The 20,783-nt window shown below is 40.7% G+C and overlaps 1 protein-coding gene and 1 pseudogene across 4 annotated transcripts in view; one reads left to right on the forward strand and one right to left on the reverse strand.

Moving 5' to 3' along the window:
• The window catches only part of NFYC (nuclear transcription factor Y subunit gamma), a 66,653-nt gene that overhangs the window by 27,366 nt on the left and 18,504 nt on the right, over positions 1-20,783 (forward strand). For all 4 annotated transcript variants that reach the window (XM_043574568.1, XM_043574566.1, XM_043574565.1 and 1 more), the window contains exons 2-4: positions 9,812-9,924; positions 17,388-17,459; positions 19,429-19,542. In XM_043574568.1, coding sequence (XP_043430503.1) covers positions 9,820-9,924; positions 17,388-17,459; positions 19,429-19,542 — 291 coding nt within the window. In that variant the 5' untranslated portion in view covers positions 9,812-9,819. The remainder of the gene's footprint in view (positions 1-9,811; positions 9,925-17,387; positions 17,460-19,428; positions 19,543-20,783) is intronic.
• On the reverse strand, positions 6,697-6,779 carry LOC122482179 (annotated as a pseudogene).

Below are 20,783 nucleotides of genomic sequence, written 5' to 3' on the forward strand. Positions count from 1 at the left end.
GGAGCAGGGAAATTTTAGGCTTAAGAAATAATGTGCCAAATAATAACATGCCACACAAGTCTGAAGAAAGTGAATATGTTAATTGTAGAAATAGATTTTATTGGGTGCTGGGAATGGTTTCTTGGGGAGAAAAAAATTTAGTGGTCACTAATTAGTGAGCGTGTATATTTAGTTTAATTTGTTACAGTTGTACTGTAAAAAGCAAGCTTCTTAACAGTGCTCCCCCCCCCCCCCCCCAAAAAAAAAAACGTAAAAGATTGGTTTCAGTCCATGAGATAGTCTGAATAGTTCTTGCTTTCAGAACATGTTCCCTGTACTCCAGGGTTTGGGATGGAGATGGAAGGAGCCAGAGGTCTCTTCAGAGCTCAAAACAGAATCTTTTTCTTAGCCTTTGGGGCCAGGTAGGGTGGAGGCTGCCTAGACTCTAGGTCTCCTGTGCCCTCTAAAGTAACAAGATTTCTTCTGAAGGACAAAGCAGCCACACACACTCCTAGCTTACAGAAGTCTGAGGTGTCCAAGGAGACATGTTCTAGGAATTTAAATGTTTTTGGCTTAGTCTGGAGGGGAAACCTGCATAGCTACTGGTCATTGACATTCTCAGGGATTTAAATGTGGAGCATTCCTAGTCATTTCCATTTGAATTCTTTGCTTATTTGGATCAGTACACTCATTCTAAATTTAATAGTTTAAAGGGCTTTAAAATTTATTTCTTGTCTATTAAAAGAGATGGGAGAAGATTTCTCTGTATTTGTTTTTAGCATATTTTCTAAGAGTCCAGTTTCAGATGCATGGAAACAAAGTAAGTCTAAATTAGAGGATGAAGCAAGTTGAGTTACTGGCTACAGTACCTAAGGGAGGTTGGACTTGGGACTTGATGTTCTGTCTGAGACCATTCAGGCCAGGATTAGATGTCTTATCTAGCTCTGAGCAGTGAAGATTATATGCCATCTGGCATTTGTATGATTCTTGGTATTTTTCGAGGCCTTCTAGCATGTATTTTCCCATTTGTGTGCTGCAACTGCCCTGTGAGGTGCTCCTGCAGGTGAGCAAAGGCCCCCAAGAAGTTAAGAGATTTGCCCAAGATCATAAACATAGCAAGTTAGTCGTCAGAGAGGGAGAACCTCCATGTCCAGTACATTTTCTTTATGTATTTATCCTGTACTTTACTGCCCCCCACTGTTCACAGCTGAGTATTCATAGGTGCTGCCTACTGACCTGGAGACCTGCAAAGGGGAAGGAAAAAAATAGGAAAGAAAAAAGGACAGAGCTTGGAAAGAGACAACAGAGAAATAAGAAAAGGATGTTTATATGGTAGTAGATAAGAGTGCTATTAGCATCTTCTATTATTGTCACAGAAATGATGGGAGCAGGTGGATAAAAATGATCATTTGGGTTAAGGATTTGAGTCATTGATCTAAGCCAAGACTGCTTATCTCTCTGAACAGTTTGAATATACACATACCTTAAAACAGTGCAAAAAGTGAGGATGAACAAGCTGACTTAAGGCAAGAACAGAATTTTAGAGCTCCACCATTAACTATATTGTGATCTTGAGCAAGTAACTTAAGATAACTAATCCTCTGCTTTCTTATTTGTAAAATTGAAATAATATTGATCTCTTTATCACTGAGCTGAGTGAAGATCAATTGAGGGTAATGACTGTGACAAGTAGTTTGTGAACTCAACAGCTCTTAAGCTGGCATCGAAACATTCTGCAGAGTCCTACTTCTCACCTCTCCTGGGCACACACAAATACAGGATCCTGCCAGAACAGGAAGAGGTGGTTCTCAGGGTTTCTGAATCTCAGAAGGAATCCAGTAAGCAAAATGCCTCTTTGTTTTAGGATACAATTTAAAACTCAGGCTACTGGCACTGTTTGTCTCCAACTAATGTCAGAATTCTCTTTCAGGCTCAGAGCCTGAAAAACCAGTAACTCTCCATTCTTCTTGCAAGAATTTATTTACTCTCCAGAGGTTGGAGAGTCAAAGAGATTAACAAATATTCCTGTGGGGCGGAGCGGGTTGGCCCAGTTCACTCCTTCCTAATGGAGGCTGAACAGGTGAGGGAGCTGTGTAACAGCTGTGTGATCTAGGGCAAGTTTCTCCACCTCTGGTGCTAAGTTTCCCCATCAGTAAATGAGGGATGACACTCTTCTGTCATGGAAGGATTCATTGAAATAAAACTTAACAGTTTCGAACTGGGTTCTAAATGTTATCTGATCCTTTTTGTGTAAAGGGCCAGATAATATTTTTGGCTTGCAGGTCATACAGTTTATGCTGTAACTGTTCAGCTCTGCTAATGTAGCATGAAAGCAGCTTTAGTGTAAGTGAATGACGGTGCAGTCTTCTAATAAAACTTATTTTATGAGAACAGGCTGCAGGCCAGATTTGGCCTGTGGTCTGTAGTTCACAGACCCTTGCTTTAGAATACTTCACTAAAATACTTGATTTTTTTTCCTCCAACATACAAAATAGTGTTTTATTGCTGTCCCGTATGCAGGGATGGTTTAAGAACATTACTGAAGAAATGAAGAAAGTGTGTGAAGTAAGATGTTTACACATCATTTTCTATTCCACAGAAACAAATCTTAAAATGTTTTGTTCATGCCTTCCTATAAGTTTCATTGCTTATACCAGATGCTGTGCCTTCATTTATTTTCTAGTTATAACTGCATTATGATCTGGCCCTTGTTTAAAAGATTATGTTGTAGTAGATAGCAAACAGAAACATGTTTTTGTTTTTGAAGCAAAGTGTTTCTGCTGCCAATTTAAAAATGTGTCCTTGTGAACAGATCTTTGGGGAGAGCAATGTGCAGCTAGTTCCAACCCTTCGTCTTTTGGGAAGCATGGTTTTTCTAGTAGGCATTTTGAAAAGCAACTTCATACCTAGCCTCTTGGAGCTAAAAACAGACACACCCTCAAACATTGAACTTGGCATTAATCAGGGTTGGGGAAAGGGGTCTTCAGTCAGGCTGCATTATTCATTCTTATAGTACTGGATACTGTATAATCACCTGCGAATAGTAAGTATGACTAGCTGATATACAGTCAAGTAAGGGTTTAGAACTTAAGTAAGAAGGTTTCTGGCACTACGCTTAGTGCTTTCTTGCGTGATTAAGTAGAAACCTTAGATGAGCTTACATAAAGATTGTTGACCCCTCTTTTCTCTCTAGTCACCCTGCCTTCTTTTGTATTCATTCATTTATTGCATCAACTAGTGAAGTGTCGGTCTTCCATACCAGACGACCCCTTTGGCCTGCATGGTGAGTATACATTGCTCCTGGAGTGCCTTAGTGGAATGACTGGCCCAGGGCCACCAATTAGTAGGCAGTAGGCCAGTTCACAGACGTAGGTCTTTTAATTTCCAGAGGGATGCTATTTTTCTCCTGAAATTGTTGATTTGAGATTGGTTTTATTGTAGAGAACGCATGCCTCCTTAAGGTTTGAAATACTCTTTAGCCATGATTGATGATGGGTCCATCTGTACAAACTTTAGAACCAAATTGACTGTTGGTGGAATTGTTTGGTTTCAAAAGTCTCAGTTTTCAAATGTCATTTACACTTTTCTTTGTAGTTTAGAAGAATATCTAAAATAGCAAGCACAGATAAGCTTAAATCCTACCCCCTTCTTATCCATCTAGTAATTCACATTAACATTCTTTTTTTTTCTGTGTATTGCTCTCTCACCATTTGAAATGTAACATTCCAACAGTTTTGGCTATTTCAAATAAACCTGGAGCTAACTACAATAAATATCTGAACAGTACTGGAATGTAATAAAAGGCATGCAAAAATGCTGGCAGTTGGGCAAGATAAAAAACATGTCATCTAAAGGGCGCCTGGGTGGCGCAGTCGGTTAAGCGTCCGACTTCAGCCAGGTCACGATCTCGCGGTCCGTGAGTTCGAGCCCCGCGTCAGGCTCTGGGCTGATGGTTCGGAGCCTGGAGCCTGTTTCCGATTCTGTGTCTCCCTCTCTCTCTGCCCCTCCCCCGTTCATGCTCTGTCTCTCTCTGTCCCAAAATAAATAAAAAACGTTGAAAAAAATTAAAAAAAAAAAAAAAGGAAAAAAAAAAAACCATGTCATCTAATGACAGAGGAAGGCATGCTCAAAATGCAAGGCACAAAAGGGAGTGAAGAAGGTATGTGCTTTGCACATAGGGAGATAACTTGATACATGTTAAGTTGGAGATACACAGGAATGATTAAGGTTGCTTATAGCCTAAAGGCCGCAAGTTGGATTGGGGGGCGGTCATTAAAAGGAAATGGTGGTACCAATGTTTAGATTTGTTTTTCAGTCAAAACTGGGCTAAGATATATTTGCATTTGACAGTAAGAGTATTGTTTTTAGGTGAAACCTGACTGCCTGGAATGGGTCAGCTCTAGTACTTTAATAGAAAGCAGCATTGGTCAAGGTTTGCGTTTCATTTCAAGGGAGCTTTCTTTGATCTTTTTTCCTTGAACAGTTGTTATATTAGGGTTTTAGGTATTATCTCCCAACAACATCTATTTGGTTTTAGTTATTTTCAAAGAGCTATAAAGTGGGTTTAGGAATATTGTAAAGGACTTTCATAGAGCGAATGAGATTATGTGCCAAGAAAAGAGAGCTAAAGTCTAAAGGTACAGAGTTTTAGAAACCAGGGCATATTGCAATAAAACTTATATTTCTATATAATTTTATGAGGTAGATCTTTTTGATACATCCTGTTTCATGTCTAGGCATATCACTGAGGGAGGATTTGGTGAATCGTGGTACCTGGTCAAGAGGAAGAGCTTGGAATATTTCCAAGACCTTAAAAAGAGGAACACTCTGTTCTGAGATGTTTTGAAAACTGCTTAGGTCTCTTTTTCTTCATCAATGATAGAGTAACTGGATATTAGAGTGACAGCTAGATTCTCCATCCTTCAGTGATATGATTGAATCATCTCGTTTCCTCCATGCTTTTCTCCTTCTCTTCCTGCTAATGTATGGCCAGAGATACTTGCCCTCCCCCTACTTACCTTTTGTCATTAATTTTTCAAACTTTTCTAATCTATCGTGGTCACCTTCCTGACAAAGTTCTGTCTTTCAAAAGATTTACACTTGGGAATGGTATGCACCCATGTTTCCAGGCTTCCAGTCTGCCTTGCAACTTGCACAAGGTGTGTATGGGGGTGTGGGGGTGTGGCCTTCCTACCCTGCCCTTTTATCTTAAATTCACTTCAGTAAGTTTCAGGTGGATTTCTGATTGTTGTCCTTCTTACTTTAAAGGCCCAGAGAGAACCCCCTTTATCTGAGCTTCCCAGAATAGCTCCTATAACCACTTCCTTTGGTTGGTTGTTCAGGCAATCCCATTAAGTCTATTTCAGGGCCACACTCTTCAAGAGACCTCTTTTTCTCAGAAAGGCCATACCCAGCAATTCTCTTGCCTCTTCATTCAGAAGTAATCAAACTGGGTGCTAGATACTGTGAGGGATCCAGAGATAAATCATATTTAGGTCCTACCTACAAAGAGCTTGTAAACCAGAAAGGGAAATATGATAAGACATACACATAAATAATGATCATATAAGATAATCTGGTGAAGGCAGAAAGAGGTGCAGATCAGGGGCCCTGAAGGTTCACAGGAAGGAGTGATCACGTTCGGATGGGGATGTTTAGAGAAGACTTGTGGACAGATGGCTGTTAAGTTGAGCATTGGAGAAACAGCCTTTTTGTGATGGACCTTGATTCTTCTCTTTCTAGCTTTGGAAAGCAAACTGTTTTTAAAAAAGCAGGTAAATTAATAGATACTGGGAGTTGAGATTACCTCTGGCAACAACCATTCTATATACTTCATCTGATCCTTATGTCTTTATTAAATAGTTAAACATCTTATTCAGGTAGTATGAAGTAATTAACATGAATGGTAAATCTAATACTAATAATTAAATCTGGGAAATTCTATGCTGCATGTCTCATGAGTGATCTAAAGCTAATACAGCTTGATCTTAAGGCAGTTTTGTTGTCAACTGTGTATAAATAGCCTTGTCCTGTGATGGGATAGCAATTTAACATGGAATAAAAAGGATCCTGGAATATAAATCTTTCTTACTTTTTAACATACCTTCTCTCATTACTCTAGAAAATGAATCTGGCATGTATTTCATGAGCTGTAAATGTTATGAATAGGCTACTTCTGTAGCAGAATCAACTCAGTGGCAATTAATGCATTAATTATTAAAATCAGAAGTAATAAGATTAAGGTCAGTTTATATATATTTTTTAACTTGTTGGGGTGTTTGGTGAGCAAAATGCTGATTAGGTTTCGTTATTTTAATCCTGTGCCTCAGTGGGAAAATATTGAGAACACCAATTTGTTCTTATAAAATCTGTTGCTTGAGATTTGGTCTAATTTCTTTTCAATTAATTTTTTTTGAGAGAGAGAGAGAGAGAGAGAGAGAGAGAGAGAGAGAGAACGAACACACACTGGAGGGGCAGAGAGAGGGAATCCCAAGCAGGCTCCACACTGTCAGCATGGAGCCTGACGTGGGGCTCAAACTCAGGAACCATCAGATCGTGACCTGAGCCAAGTTCAAGAGTCAGATGTTTAACTGACTGAGCCACTCAGGCACCCTGAGATTTGGTCTAATTTTTAAAGCCCTGTGTAATGACCAGATCTGCTTTAATGAAAACCTTTTGAATGAAAGTAGTCACCTTTTCTTGGAATTTACAGTAACAAAGAGGTATTAACAGAATTACCTACTCATCATCTCTGTGCAAAGATGCTACACTTGATCTTAGCCAAAAGGCCGAGAAGCAATCTCTGTGCAGAGATGCTAGAAATCCTGCTCCTAATGAGATCTTCTGTTTCTGATGAGAATACCTTTGGTTTTGAAGTCAGAAATTTATAAAAAGAGGTTTCTGGATGGAAAAATCATAAAGCCTATAACTCTAAATCCAAAGCTCAAGTGGAACTTTGAAAATAAAACCTAATGTAAAGAACAGTGAGAGCTGTTCAAAGATGGAAAAGAATGCCTTATCAGCAAGACATTTTCCCAAAACTGGGGAGGGAGATACTCATATTGAAGTTGAATGACCACTTGGGATGGGATTGAGGAGGTTCAGCAGAGGTTGGAGTAGAGCAGTGTTCTTTAGATAGGTGGGCCTTGGCGGCTTTCGATGTCTTTTTTTTTTTTTTTTTTTTTCCTTTTTTCAGTCCTAAACTTCTGTGATGCAATAGAATACAGAGGACATTATTATTGACTATATTTTGTCATTGTCTGTGATTTTCTAATGCCGATGGGCATCTGAAGTTAGATATTTAACCTTTAGTACATTTTTCAATTCTAGAAATATTTGACAACTTCTGTTTTGTATCTAACCTTCACTCCTAACAGTGTGTGGCTCTGAGCCAGCCAGGTTCATTGATAATCTATTGACTGCACAGATGTTTGGGAACTGATCATACCAGCACATCCTTAGTTGGGATAGTTCAAAATTTAAAAGCATACTGTCCACAGACAGAATTTAAAGGTGCTTCTTGAATTGAGCACCTTTGTAATGTTTGTGGGAACAGATCACAGGACAACCAAAACTTGTTACCAACTTTCTAAATCTCACAGACCTTTTGCACTCAAACTGAATCTACCGGTCACTAGCAAGTATACAAAAATATCACACTGGCACTGGTTCATCTTCCTCCTTTGACTGTAGCAGTTTGTGTGGCAAATTTTGCTAGATCAGGCCTATCCATGGATCCATACAATAAAAAGTTAGATTCTTTTTTAAGTTTTTTGATACTTATTTTTATTTCTGGAAAGATTTTTTATTCCATTTTAAAAGGTTACATACAGTCTTCATTGTCCTGAGTACCTTGTAGATATCTGTTAATAAAAGTAGACTTCTCTAGGGGCGCCTGGGTGGCTCAGTCGGTTAAGCGTCTGACTTTGGCTCAGGTCATGATCTCACGGTCCGTGAGTTCGAGCCCCGCGTCGGGCTCTGTGCTGACAGCTCAGAGCCTGGAGCCTGCTTCAGATTCTGTGTCTCCCTCTCTCTCTGCCCCTCCCCCGTTCATGCTCTGTCTCTCTCTGTCTCAAAAATAAATAAACATAAAAAAAATTAAAAAAAAATTTCTGTAGATTACTTTGATTTCTTTGTTCTCAGTACATCTAAGAGCATAGTGTATAGGCCATGTGCATACAATGATGAATGAAAATGTCGTGGGAGCTGAGTTGAGAGGACCATACTTGGTTATTGAGGACTAAAGACTTTATCTAGTCGTTTCAGCTGTGATTCAACACTCTTCACTTTAATTCCCTCCAGAAACTCCAGGATCATATTGCTTCCTAGTACTTAGAGTTCTGTTGATGTATGGAGCTGCTTGTTGGCCTCCACCACCAGAAATTGGCTCCAAATCTTTTCCCATTACATCATCACCCACTAATGTCATTACACCAGAGTGAAATTTGCTTTGAAGATTGTACTCTTGTTTTCCTTCCATTTCTTTCCTCTCATCATTTCCTTTAGAAGGAAAAAGAAAAAAAAAAAAAAGAGAGAGACCTCTAGGACAATCCCGGCAAATATTTAAGAGGGAATCAAAACACCCTCACAGTCTAAACCGATGATTTATCAGCCCTCATTCCACTCGGCTAACGGAGAGTGATCTGCCCAGTGTGCGTCCACACAGGGTCTGGAAAGGAACACGTTTGGTCACATGATGCTTGGCTTTGGTGCTTTTCTTTCAGCCCTTCAGAATTAGTTCTTAATGATTTACATAGCTCTCTGCCAGCATCCTGTCACTGGCATGTTAAACCTTTTTAAATAATTTCCCAGAATAGAAATTCTTAGGACATCACTAAGTTTCTTGTTCTTTGTATTTAATTAAACTGTTTCTTGCATTTAAGTATTTGCCAGATAAGCATTTATGCCATCTGGAGTTTTTTACTTTCCCACCGTAAATCTTTTAAGACTTTATAGTATCATCTACTGTTCTAACTGATATGGGGGTTCTTATTCATCTTCCCTCCCCCATCACAAAAGCAGTTGACTGCATGCAGGTTTTGACCCTCTTTTCTTCATCCTAAATTTAATTCCCTGTTATTTTTCAACCACCTTTAAAGCTTCCAGTTGACAGTGTGCTTTGTTTGGCTTTGTTCCTAACAGAAGGCTTCAGGTAAGGAAAGAACTGGGAAGTGGTTCCAGTTTGGAGACTTGGTGCCACCCACTCAATTATTGGCCAAGGCTTCAGTGCTTCTGTGCCCTTGGAGGGAGATTAGCTGGAGAGTAGAAGGAATAATAATCATCAGTAGCCTCAAAGAAATGGGGCCACGGTGTCTGAAACAAAGGAATAAAATGGGCTCTTACTTTTAAGACTTGGGTTTACATTTCTATACAGTGTTAGTCACTGGGACCCTCAGTATGTCTGCTGCAGGCTGTGACATGGAATGTGAGAAACCATGTCGAACTTGAAAAAACATTCAAGGGAATGGCATTGAAAATTATGGACCAGACTAGAGCACCAACCAAGTACCCTTTTTGTCCCCTCCTAAGACAAGACATTAAAAGGCCTGATTCACATTAAGATTTCAGTTTGGATTTCTAGTAATTTTAGGTTTTCTAGTTAGAGCTCTTTGTTAGTGTCTGTGGTATAGGTTGGATAGAAGGGAAAACTTTTCCCATATTTTTTTGCTGACATTTAAGTTTGTATCAAGAGCCTCTTCACAATTATATACCTTCTCAGATTGAAAAATTGAATGAAATTGTGAAAACAGCCATAAGGAAAGATATAAATAACCTGAACAGAAAGTCTGCCGTTATTACTTCTAATGTATCTTATGTATGTGTTTATTTTCAGTTGTCAGAATGTCCACAGAAGGAGGATTTGGTGGCACTAGCAGCAGTGATGCCCAGCAAAGCCTCCAGTCCTTCTGGCCTCGTGTCATGGAAGAAATCCGGAATTTAACAGTGGTAAGTAAGAATGAGAAGCTTGTAGAGTGTAAAGAACTGTGAGATGAATAAGCAATACTGAGAGTAAAACGTTTTTAATTTCAAGTACATTTACAAAGGCATAGTTCATTCCTTACCTTTGGGTGGGAACATGAAGATGTAATTTACCTTAGTGAGGTAACTACAAGGGTTTTCTTTTTATATCTTAGTGGCTCTCCTTAGGCATGTGGGTGTATAGCGGATGCTTTGATGCAGAGATAGCTTAATGTGAGGCATATCTTTTGGAGAATGTGGAAAAACAGAGCTCTCACCTTCCTTCAGTAGCTGTAGCTCATTTCTTAGTCCTGTTTCAGTGGCCCTGCCAAATTTCTGGAATCATAAATGCTGTCGGGCAATTTATTCAACAACAAATCTGTAAGCAGGCATTCTTTCTAGGTGTTAAAAGATACCCTTTAGATCAGGGTTTCTGCACAGCAGCTTTATTGACATTTAGGCTGGATCATTCTCTGCTGTGGGGGACTGTCCTGTGCATTGTAGGATGTTTAGCAGCATCTCTGGCCTCTCTACTCATGAGATGCCAGTAGCAATCTTCTCCAGTTGTGACAACCAAAAACGTCCCCGTACATTGGCAGGTGTCTCCTGGGGGCTAAAATCATCCCATTGAGAACCACTGACTTAGAAGAATCAAATATAACCCTGGCCCTTGAGGGGCTTACAATCTAGTAATTACAACCAGAGTCATTTATTCAGTGAATATTTATTGAATATGATAGTGAATATACTTACTGAGGCAGGCACAGTGATGAGTCTAAAGTAGTAAAAGTCGAAGTGCTACGGGATTACAGAGGACATAGTGCTTGTTCCTCCCTGGTTGAGTTAGGGAGGCTTTAAGTAAAGGGAACATTTTTTTGGATCTTGAAATAGGAGAAGCATTCACCAGATGGAAAGGATGGGTGTGAGAGTATCTTAGGTAGAGAGATTGGCATTCGTAAAGGCCTGGAGGCCCAGAGGGGAGGGCCTTCTGTTTCAAGGAACAACAAGAAGTTCAGAGTGGCTGGAGGTTACTGTGTGAGTAATAGGGGTGAGGGGAGGAGTAAAGTGGTATGACAGTGGTAGAAGGAGGTGAGACTCATTAGAATGAAAATGTTTCAAGCGTGTAGTGTTATTTTCTTAGTGAAGACTGTTCCATTTGGTGTCATTTTAGCAAATACTGAAGGATCTCTCTGTTTTAGATGTGTCATTCCTGCCCGGAAGGCATTAAGCATCCTAGGAGAACAGATACTGGACTCCTTCCTAATGTAGAACTCATGTTGCACTTTCTTAGAGCTAGTGGTCTTTAAATCTCCGACGTAGGAGGTCAGTTTATTTGCTTACTCAGCAAATATTTATTATATACCTACTGTGGCTGTGCTACTTACTGTGGATCCAGTAGCGGGCCAGACAAGATCGTTGCACTCACAGAACATGCATCCTGGTGGGAGAGAGAGACTCTATAAACAAGTAGTGAATGAATAAAATAAAATAACTTCTCTTTATGGTAAAGGCCCCACTGACTTCAGGGCTTAAAAAAAAAAACAGATTCATATTCTGATGTACCTGTAGGTCATGTTTGTTTATATGGGGCATTTTAGCAGCTGAATTTGGCTTGGCCTTTCTCGGAGTGGCTTGCATTCACAGATGAATTTCCCCTGAAAAGTCATTGTTTCTTTTATTTAGTGTAAAGGTGGCAGTTACCTATACTGTCTCAGATAGAGGAGAAAAAGAAATGATAAAGCAAAATGTAGGGTATTTTGCTCATATTTTGAGTGGGTAATCTCAGTCAGGCTTATCAGGTGTTGGTGCAGGAGTCAGCCTGGCATAAAGCTAGTGCCCTCCTGGGCTGTGGTGGGATTGGGCCAGTGCTGCAACTCCAGCTTGAGCATGGAAGCAAAAATTCAGGATCAGGCAAGTGGCCAGATAAACTCTGGAGGTTCAAGCTCAGCACTTAACTTTTCTGTAGTTTGAGTTTTGATTTTTTTTTTTTTAATTGTGGAAAAGAATATGTAACAAACCGTGTCATCTTAACAATTTTAAAATGTATAGTTTAGTAGTGTTAAGTATATTTACATTATCGTGAAACAGATCTCCAGGACTTTTTCATCTTGCAAAGCTGAAACTCTATACCCCTGAAACAGCAACTACCCTTTGCCCCCTCCCCAGCCCCTGGTAGCTACCATCTACTTTCTGTTGCTGAATTTGACCACTCTGATGAGTACCTTCCATAAGTGGAATCATACAGTATTTGCCCTTTTTGTGACTGGCTTATTTCACTTAGTGTAATGTTGTAGCTTATGACAGGATTTCTTTCCCTTTTAAAGCTGAATAGTATTCCATATATATGTGTATACCACGTTTTGTTTATCCGTTCATCTGTCAGTGGGTATTTGCGTTGCTTCCACCTCTTGGTTATAGTGAATAATGCTGCAATGAACATGTGTATTCACATATCTCTTTGAGACTCTGGGCTGTGGTTTTTACTCGCCTTGGTTTAATTTGCAAGTTTGATTGCCAAAAAAGCAGATGGTGGTGTTGACCAACTTTTATTCTCTAGACAGCTAGTCAACCAGAGGGTCAAAGTGGGTTACTCTGAGGGATTCAGTTTTAGTTCACATTTTATGAATGAAGAGAAAGGCCAGCAAGGAGGACAGTTGTCTTTAATGATTCTTCTATAGATGGCTAAAGCTTTTTCCCCCTTGAAAAAGACTCCTGGACCACTACCATGGGACCGCTTAGATCAGATGCTTAGAGCAGCGGTTGGCATTTAATAATATTTAAGTGAATCAGACTCCCCTACTTGAGATTGAGTGTGAGGCAACATCAGTGGCGACTTCAAGTAGGGATGCGGTCTACTAAAGTTGGGGTGCTCTTTCCTTTGGTAGGACCCTTCTTTCTCCTCTGCCTGCAGCACATAAAGGCATCTTCCTCTCTGCCTGTGTAAATACTTTAGTATTTAATCTGTGCCTTTCCAGAACTCAACAGTACTTACAACCAGACTTCTTCAGATATGTCAGAGCCTCTTAGGTTGACATCTCAAAATTTCGAACAGATTTTTAAAAAATCCATAGGTTCAAACTGTCCAAATGTAGATAAAGGTTTTGCGAATATTCATAAGGTGTTGGAGTCCCTCTGAAACTGGGACAAATTTGTTCTAAAAACAAATTGAAATTTGCTAGGTGATCTATTTCATGATGTATTGGGAACACTGGCCCCAATCATTTTGGTCTCAGCTTTGCAAAAGCAATTTATCTTTCATCTCAGCTTGGCCATTATGTTCTCCTCGCTCTTAAAAGGCTCTGTAATTGTCCATAAATCCAGGTGATGTTCAGTTGGGATTGAAATTGGTTAAAAATCATACCAAAATGATGTACACTAGGATGATTGTGCAAAGTACCGTATTCCTACTCAACAGAGCTCTGGGAACGATAATTAACAGACTTCTTGGCATTGAGTTTTATCCCTCTAGACCTCTTTGAAAGTGGGGAAGAAAAAGCTAACTTCATATTTTTGGGGGCAGGTGGGGAAGTGCAGCAATGCTGAATCTTGAAAAATCTCCTCCTCTTATTCCCTCCATTCTGTTCAGCCTTTAGTTAGCTGTAATTTGATGCATAGGCCACTTTCTTTTAATTGCCAGTTACATCTTATTTTTTGGTGCCTTCAGATTGGACGGTGACATTTCTAACATTACAATCAAGCCAGATAACCGTTTAAACAAGAACTTAGAGATGAAGGTTGGTGGGCTGTTACAAAACAGCTCTTGTGCTGTTTGAGCCCTTCCTGTCGAGCAGCGCCTCTTTAAAGTTTATTGTCTATATGAACCAGATGAGGATCTGGTTAAAATACAGATTTTGAGGGGTGTCTGGGTGGCCCAGTTGGTTGAGTATCTGACTTCATTTCGGGGTCATGATCTCTCAGTTCATGGGTTCGGACCCCATATCGGGCTCTGTGCTGTCAGTGCCGGGCCCACCTCAGATCTTCTGCCCCCACCCCCTGCCCTGCCTCCATCACTTGCTCACTCTCTCTCGCTCACTCTCTCTCTCAAAAATAAACGTTAATAAAATATATATGTATATATATTTATATGTGTGTGTGTATATGTATTATATGTATTATAATGGATGTATATTATATGTACACATACACACATATATATATGTATATAGATTTTGATTTAGTACGTTTGGAGTGGAATCTAAGTTCTGCATTTCTTTTGAGTTTCCAGGTGATGCCATTGCTTGGTCTGAGGACCTCACTTTGAGTAGCAAGGCTTTTAAAGCGGTGGTCCTTAACTCTCACTGTGGGTCATAGTCATCAGGCTAGTTTTCAAAAACACTTGATGCCCCCTAGAGTTCCTTGTTCAGTTAGTTTGTGGTAGAGCCCAGGCCTCTTGATTTTCAGAAGCTCCCCAGGTGTTTCTAACATGCAGCCAAGGCTGAGAATCAGTGCTTTGGAGAGGATTAGAACATGGACTTTGCTGGAATGCCTGACTGGGTAGGACTGGAAAAGATTTCTCATCATTATTTGAAACTCCGGATGTTCTTTAGTGCAGCCTGAGACCCGTTGACTTTTCTTTGGCTCCAGATTCTCATTGAGTGAATTCAGACTTCTTGAAACTCGGCGGTTTCAGATGGCAGTGTTTTTAATGTAGTTCTTTGGTTGTGGTCAGGACCATGAGAATTTTCTGAGAGTGAATCTCTTCTTCCCCCTTGCTGATATCACTCCCAAGGGTACAAAAGAAAAGTCAGTATGTGTCAATTGTTCATCCACTTGGATCAGCATCAGGAGAAGTTAAATGCTATTCACATCAGTTGCATGGCTGCCATTGACAAGGGGAGCAGGGAATTGAAAGGCAATTTAGTGGACCTTAGCCTGTTGCTGGTGAAAGGGCTCCCCTCTCCAGTAAGCTTGTCGTAAACCCTTACACGTGACTGAAAAGGTAGGATGAGATTATAGAAGACTGGGCTCTTGTCAGCAATAATGAACCACACACGCACATATGAAGATCCACTTTTCACACACTGCGCCTTGAGATCTCAAGGTCTGGGGATCACGATAAAGTTTCCCAAAAGAAAAGGCTTTTTGGAAGGGAGACTTACAGCAGAGTTGTTTTGTAAATTTCTGCCACCTTTTATATCTCTACAAGATGGGACCCGTTTTTGTTTGAAGAATAGTCTCATAGAAATTCTAGAAGTAATAGATGGAAGAATTATTGATTGAAGAATAGTCTCATAGAAATTCTAGAAGTAATACTCTTCTCTTTCAAGTTGGGGAAGGAGGTCTTCTTCTCAGCTTTGGGCTTTGGTTAAGAAATTTTAGAACAGTCGTGTGGAAATACATTAAATAACTAAGCCCAATGAGAGCACACTTGCAAGAGAGTTAAATCTTGTGGTCATAATCTTGTGCTGTATGTATCACCCTGGGAGGCCTTCCAAAGGAATTATCCCCAGCATTCTCTTTAGCATTTCTGTTTAGCATCATCATTTTGTGTGATATGCCACATAAGAAGGAAGACCAGTGATTGATTTCTGTGGTTAAACATTTTTTAAAATCCCTTCAGGGTCTGGCCCCAATCCAGCATTCCCTTTCCTGCTGCTCCCCTCTGTACTCAGATCATACATCTAAAACTTAAATAGGCCATGTTTTTTGTGTCACCATACTTTTGCTTCTGACTGAATAACATTCTCATACTTTTCCAACAAGCACATTTTGTAACATCCTTTAGACACAGTTCAGATGTCAGCCCTTCTGTGGAACGTTTGCCAGCTCCTCTTGTTCATTCCAACCCCTCCCCTTGCCCCACCAGCTGCCTATTTCCTTTCTTGTCACTGGGATTTTACACCCCCATCCTAGTATAGCATAGGGGGGTTATATTTTTTATGTGACGGTCTTTAACAATTAAACTATAAATCTGTTCAAAGATAAGAATAGACTTGCATCTTTTACATAGTAGCAGGTATCATACATTCACTATTGGTCGAGTTGCATGAATGAGTGAATGAAAGAGGAGAAAAATAAGAATAGAAGGAATGTATCCTCCTGTCCTTTTCTGGTGAAATTCCAATCATTTGAACTTGTAAAGCTCTGCCACTCCAGAGGTAGTTTTAGTAGAAGCCTTATGGAAAATGTTTTACCTAAGTTGGAAAGAGAAAAGGTAAAAAAATTGGTGTTGGAGGTTTGCGGAGTTGGTGAGTGGTCCCAAGCAGCCCGTTGGGTTTGTGAGGAGAAATCCAGTGTCTCGGTGTGCATTTTATCCTAATAAAACTAACTCTTCCTTCTGTAGTCATAAAAATGGATTCTGGGAAGGCTGGTGATGTTTTTCTAAAATGCCCCACTGCCTTCTTTGACATATAGTTGAGAGTTTCTTTTGGTCTTAGAATAGAAAGTTCACTTATGCATGTTCATTATACCAAATCTAAAATAATAGCTGCTCCTTCCATAATGTGATGATGCAAATTCCCAGGTGAGCACGTTGGGTTTGGTGAGTCACATTTCAGACCACTTATAGAATCAGTCACTTGACACCTGGGCCCAGTAGGGGTTTCGCTGATTTTAGCCGGTCTCTCCCTTTGCACCTTTCTCTTCACTGCGGCTCTGAAACCCAGAATTGATTTTTATTTCTAGAATTGCATCCATCACTGGGCATGTGTTTAAGTACCAGTAGTATCAAAAGGGCTTAAATCGCAAATAATTGAGTAGTGCTGGTAAGAAAGCCCTTTCCTAAATTCTGTCCCTAGTAAAGTCACGTGGTTTCCTCCCAGCCCCAGGGCAGTTCCTAAAAGGCAGCTGAAAAATTTACCCATTTTTCTCCATACTCTTCCACTCCCACCCCAAACCCCGAACCCCAACCCCCAACCCCACCCCCAAGCAAACTTCGGAGACCAGGCCTTTGCTGCTGTGATGGGAAAGGAAGGCCCTCCTCCCCGATTTCTGGTGTCAGGTTAGTGCAAAGGTCAGAAGTAGCCCATATCAGCCAGTGCTGGCTGAAGACAACTGTGGGTCACAGTGGTCAGGTGCTGCTGGCACCTTGCCCTTGTAGTCCCAGAATAGAAGAAAAAACTAGCAACTCAAAGGAATGCCCTTGAGGCAAAAGTCTCATTTTAATCTACATATCGCAGACTGGTTGGTGTGCTTAGGGGGGCGGCGGTGGGCACTCAAGATGTACCTCAATATTGTGCTGGCACAGAATCTGATATTGTTTGGGGCTACTCTTCATGAGGGCGCTGTTAGATGGCATTGTAAGTTTATCCTGAAACCTTTAATTGTCTGAAGCTCTGCATGGGTTAAGAAGAATTTTGCTCTGAAACTTGTATTCTCTTCATTTAATTTGTAGCTCCTCTCCTGCCATGTTTTTTGAAAGGAGGGACTAAACCAGTCACAGTGTTTCAAGATGCCTGTCATGCCCTGTTGATTGTCCCCACCATTTATGTGCCTCTTGTTACTCATTTCAGAAAGATTTCCGAGTACAAGAACTCCCACTGGCTCGTATTAAGAAGATCATGAAACTGGATGAAGACGTGAAGGTGAATTCACTTTCGTTTTTATTATTCATATTGAAGTTATAATGGTGGGTAGGTTGTCGCTCATTTTTGTAGTGCTCAAAGCTTAAAAATGAAAATTTTGTTGGGGCGCCTGGGTGGCGCAGTCGGTTAAGCGTCCGACTTCAGCTAGGTCACGATCTCGCGGTCCGTGAGTTCGAGCCCCGTGTCAGGCTCTGGGCTGATGGCTCAGAGCCTGAGCCTGTTTCCGATTCTGTGTCTCCCTCTCTCTCTGCCCCTCCCCCGTTCATGCTCTGTCTCTCTCTGTCCCAAAAATAAATAAACGTTGAAAAAAAAAAATTAAAAAAAAAAATGAAAATTTTGTTATTGTTTCTTGCTTTTTTTATTTCTTTCCTGTCTAAAATTGTTAAGTGAGCTGAAATTGAACAGTTTTAATTATTATATCGTGCTTCTCTGGAAATTAAGGATATCTTGTTTTCCAGATGTTGATAATATGCTGTTTGCCTTTTTTTTTTAATGTTTATTTTTTTGAGAGCGGTTGAGAGAGAGCAAGCAGGGGAGGGGCAGAGAGAGAAGGAGACACAGAATCTTAAGTAGGCTCCAGGCTCTGAGCTGTCAGCACACAGCGCAATGCAGGGCTCCCAAATTGTGAACCCCAGGATCATGACCTGAGCCGAGGTCGGCCGTTTAACCGACTGAGCCACTCAGGCACCCCTGCTGTTTGCTTTTTGAATCACCCATCCTTTTCACTGTGTAGGGTAAACACAGATTATATCAGCAGGACAGTGCCATCTTCTCAGTTACCATTTTATTGCAATCTCTAGTTTGTCAATATAAGCTCTAAGAGATGCTTGATAAAGATACTGCTCTTGTTCTAATTTTTCAATCTGTGAGTTGTTTTACATGAATGACAACCTGTGAGGTTTCCTTGAAGGTGGCTATTTCTGTATACCTAGGCGCCCACCTCTTATTTCAACTCTCAGGAAGAGAGCAACACTCTCAGCTTTTTCTTTTTTTTAAGTTTATTTATTTTGAGAGAGAGGGCACACATAACACGTGAGTTGGGGGCAGGGGTGCAGAGAAAGAGGGAGACCCAGAATCTCAAGCAGGCTCTGTGCTGTCAGTGCAGAACCCAATGTGGGGCTCAATCCCACAAACGGTGAGATCATGACCTGAGCTGAAACCAAGAGTTGGACACTTAACTGAGCTACCCAGGTGCCCCTTCACTCTTCTTATCACTGAAAACTAATAGTCCCTTGTGTTTGTATAGAAAGCTAACAGTTCACAGCAATTTTCCCTTTTATTAGCTCTCACTTCTCCTTCTTTAACTCCAGAGCTCTTTCCATGGCTCTGTCCTGCACAGACCAGCTCACCAAGGGTTCAGAGCCTTGTTTGATCAAGAGCTTGAACTTTGAAATCAGACATGGCAAAGCAGCTTACATTACTTGAGCACTTACTAAGTGCCAGGCCCTGTGCTGGGTGCTTTTATATACATGACCTCATTTGATTCCCACAACAACACCGAAAGGTTGTCTTCTTTTTCAATATGTGAAAAGTAAAACCCAGAAGGATGGGAAGCCTGAAATTTTATCTAAATCCATTGGCTCTCAAACTCATTATCTTTCCCCACATTGTCTGTCCTTGGATTAGGACCTTAACCCTGCCACTTAACTGGCTCTTTTGCTGTGGGCAAGTCACTTTACCTCTCCTAAACCCTAGTTTCTTTAGGTTTCTTTGAAAGTCTGTTATGAGAATAAGAAAGTATGTGGTAGTTGCTAGAAAAGTATTCTTTTTCCCTCTTCCTTTCTTCTACTTGCTTTCTGCTTTGCCCGATTCTTAAGGATTTACTTTACCTTGGAATCTCTTGGGACTGCCACCTTCTCATTTTCCAGCCTTTACCCCATCGTCGATGGCAGGACGTGAGGCAAGGGACAAGTGGGCTGGTTTGAATGACATGCTGGTGATTGACAGGGAGGGCCTACATCTGTTGCAGATGATCAGTGCAGAAGCCCCTGTGCTCTTTGCCAAGGCAGCCCAGATTTTTATCACAGAGTTGACTCTTCGAGCCTGGATCCACACGGAGGATAACAAGCGCCGGACTCTACAGGTAATGTTGTAGACGTACATGGGGAAAGGGGACAGGCAACTGCCCTTGCCTTTGTCTGCTTTTCTTGCATCGTTTTGGACCAAAGATTGTTCTTCCTTAGGTTTCTGTCAAGCTGATGTGTGTAATTGGCATCTTCCTCCCACTGTTGTGAGGCAGGCATACTCTATAGCCATGATTGTATTTCCCCACCAAGAATCTTAATTGCCAGTTCTCACGTTTTTCACAGCTCAGTGACTGAACTCTTCACTTGGTGAGCTTTGACTATAGACAGAGGCTCAAGTGTTTGATCTATTTCCAGATGTAAACAACTTCTGGTTGGAAGCCTTGTGAGACTCCAGGAGAGGGCAGTCCCAGGAAGAATCCATCTCACTTACCTCATTTGCCTTTTTGTTCCTTGTCTGCCTTCCTGGGAACCCTTTCCTTTTCTTTCTCATTTTCCTTTTATTTTAAAAATCAACATTCACATTGTGTGTGAATTTCCCTTTACCTCCAAATTGAAGATGCGTGCTTATTTATTCTGCAAGTATTTATTGAACACCCACAGTATGCCAAGCAGTGTTCACACAAAACAGAAAGAACCCCCACACCCTTGGGAAGCCTACATTCTAATGCAGCTAGACATTGAGAACTTACTTTATGCTGCTGTGAAGGAAGCCTATGACTCTAGAGAGATCCAGTTAAAGCTATCTTCAAGATGAGTCCAGATTAAAAAATGACCAAGACACTTGGACAGTGTTTCAAAAAAGATACCCAAATGACCAATAAACATATGAAAAGGTGTGCGGCATCATTGTCACCTGGGAACTAGAAATTAGAACAAGACACTGGTTTACATCCACTAGAATGGCTAAAACAAAAATGATTGACAATACCAAGTGTTGGTGAGGGAGTGGGGTGAGTGAAACTCATATAGTGCTTACTGCTGGTCAGGATGTGAAGTGGTCCAGTTGCTTCGGGAAACTGGCACTTTCCAATAAACTTAAACGTATCCCCACTGTGTGACACAGCCGTTCTACTCCTGCGTATACACCCTGAAGTGTGGATGTTATTGTGTAAGAATGTTCATAACAAGCTTACTTATGATGGCCGAAAACTGGAGACAACTCAAATATCCATCAAGATGGGGATATAGAAACAAAAGGTTATAGTCATAAAGTGGATTACTACTCAACAACAATAACAAAAAACTGTTGTTCCATACAATGTGGGTGAAATCTGAAAAAATTATTATGTTAAGCAAA

This window comes from Prionailurus bengalensis, chromosome C1 (genome assembly GCF_016509475.1).
Source record: "Prionailurus bengalensis isolate Pbe53 chromosome C1, Fcat_Pben_1.1_paternal_pri, whole genome shotgun sequence".
Taxonomy (NCBI): Eukaryota; Metazoa; Chordata; class Mammalia; order Carnivora; family Felidae; genus Prionailurus; species Prionailurus bengalensis.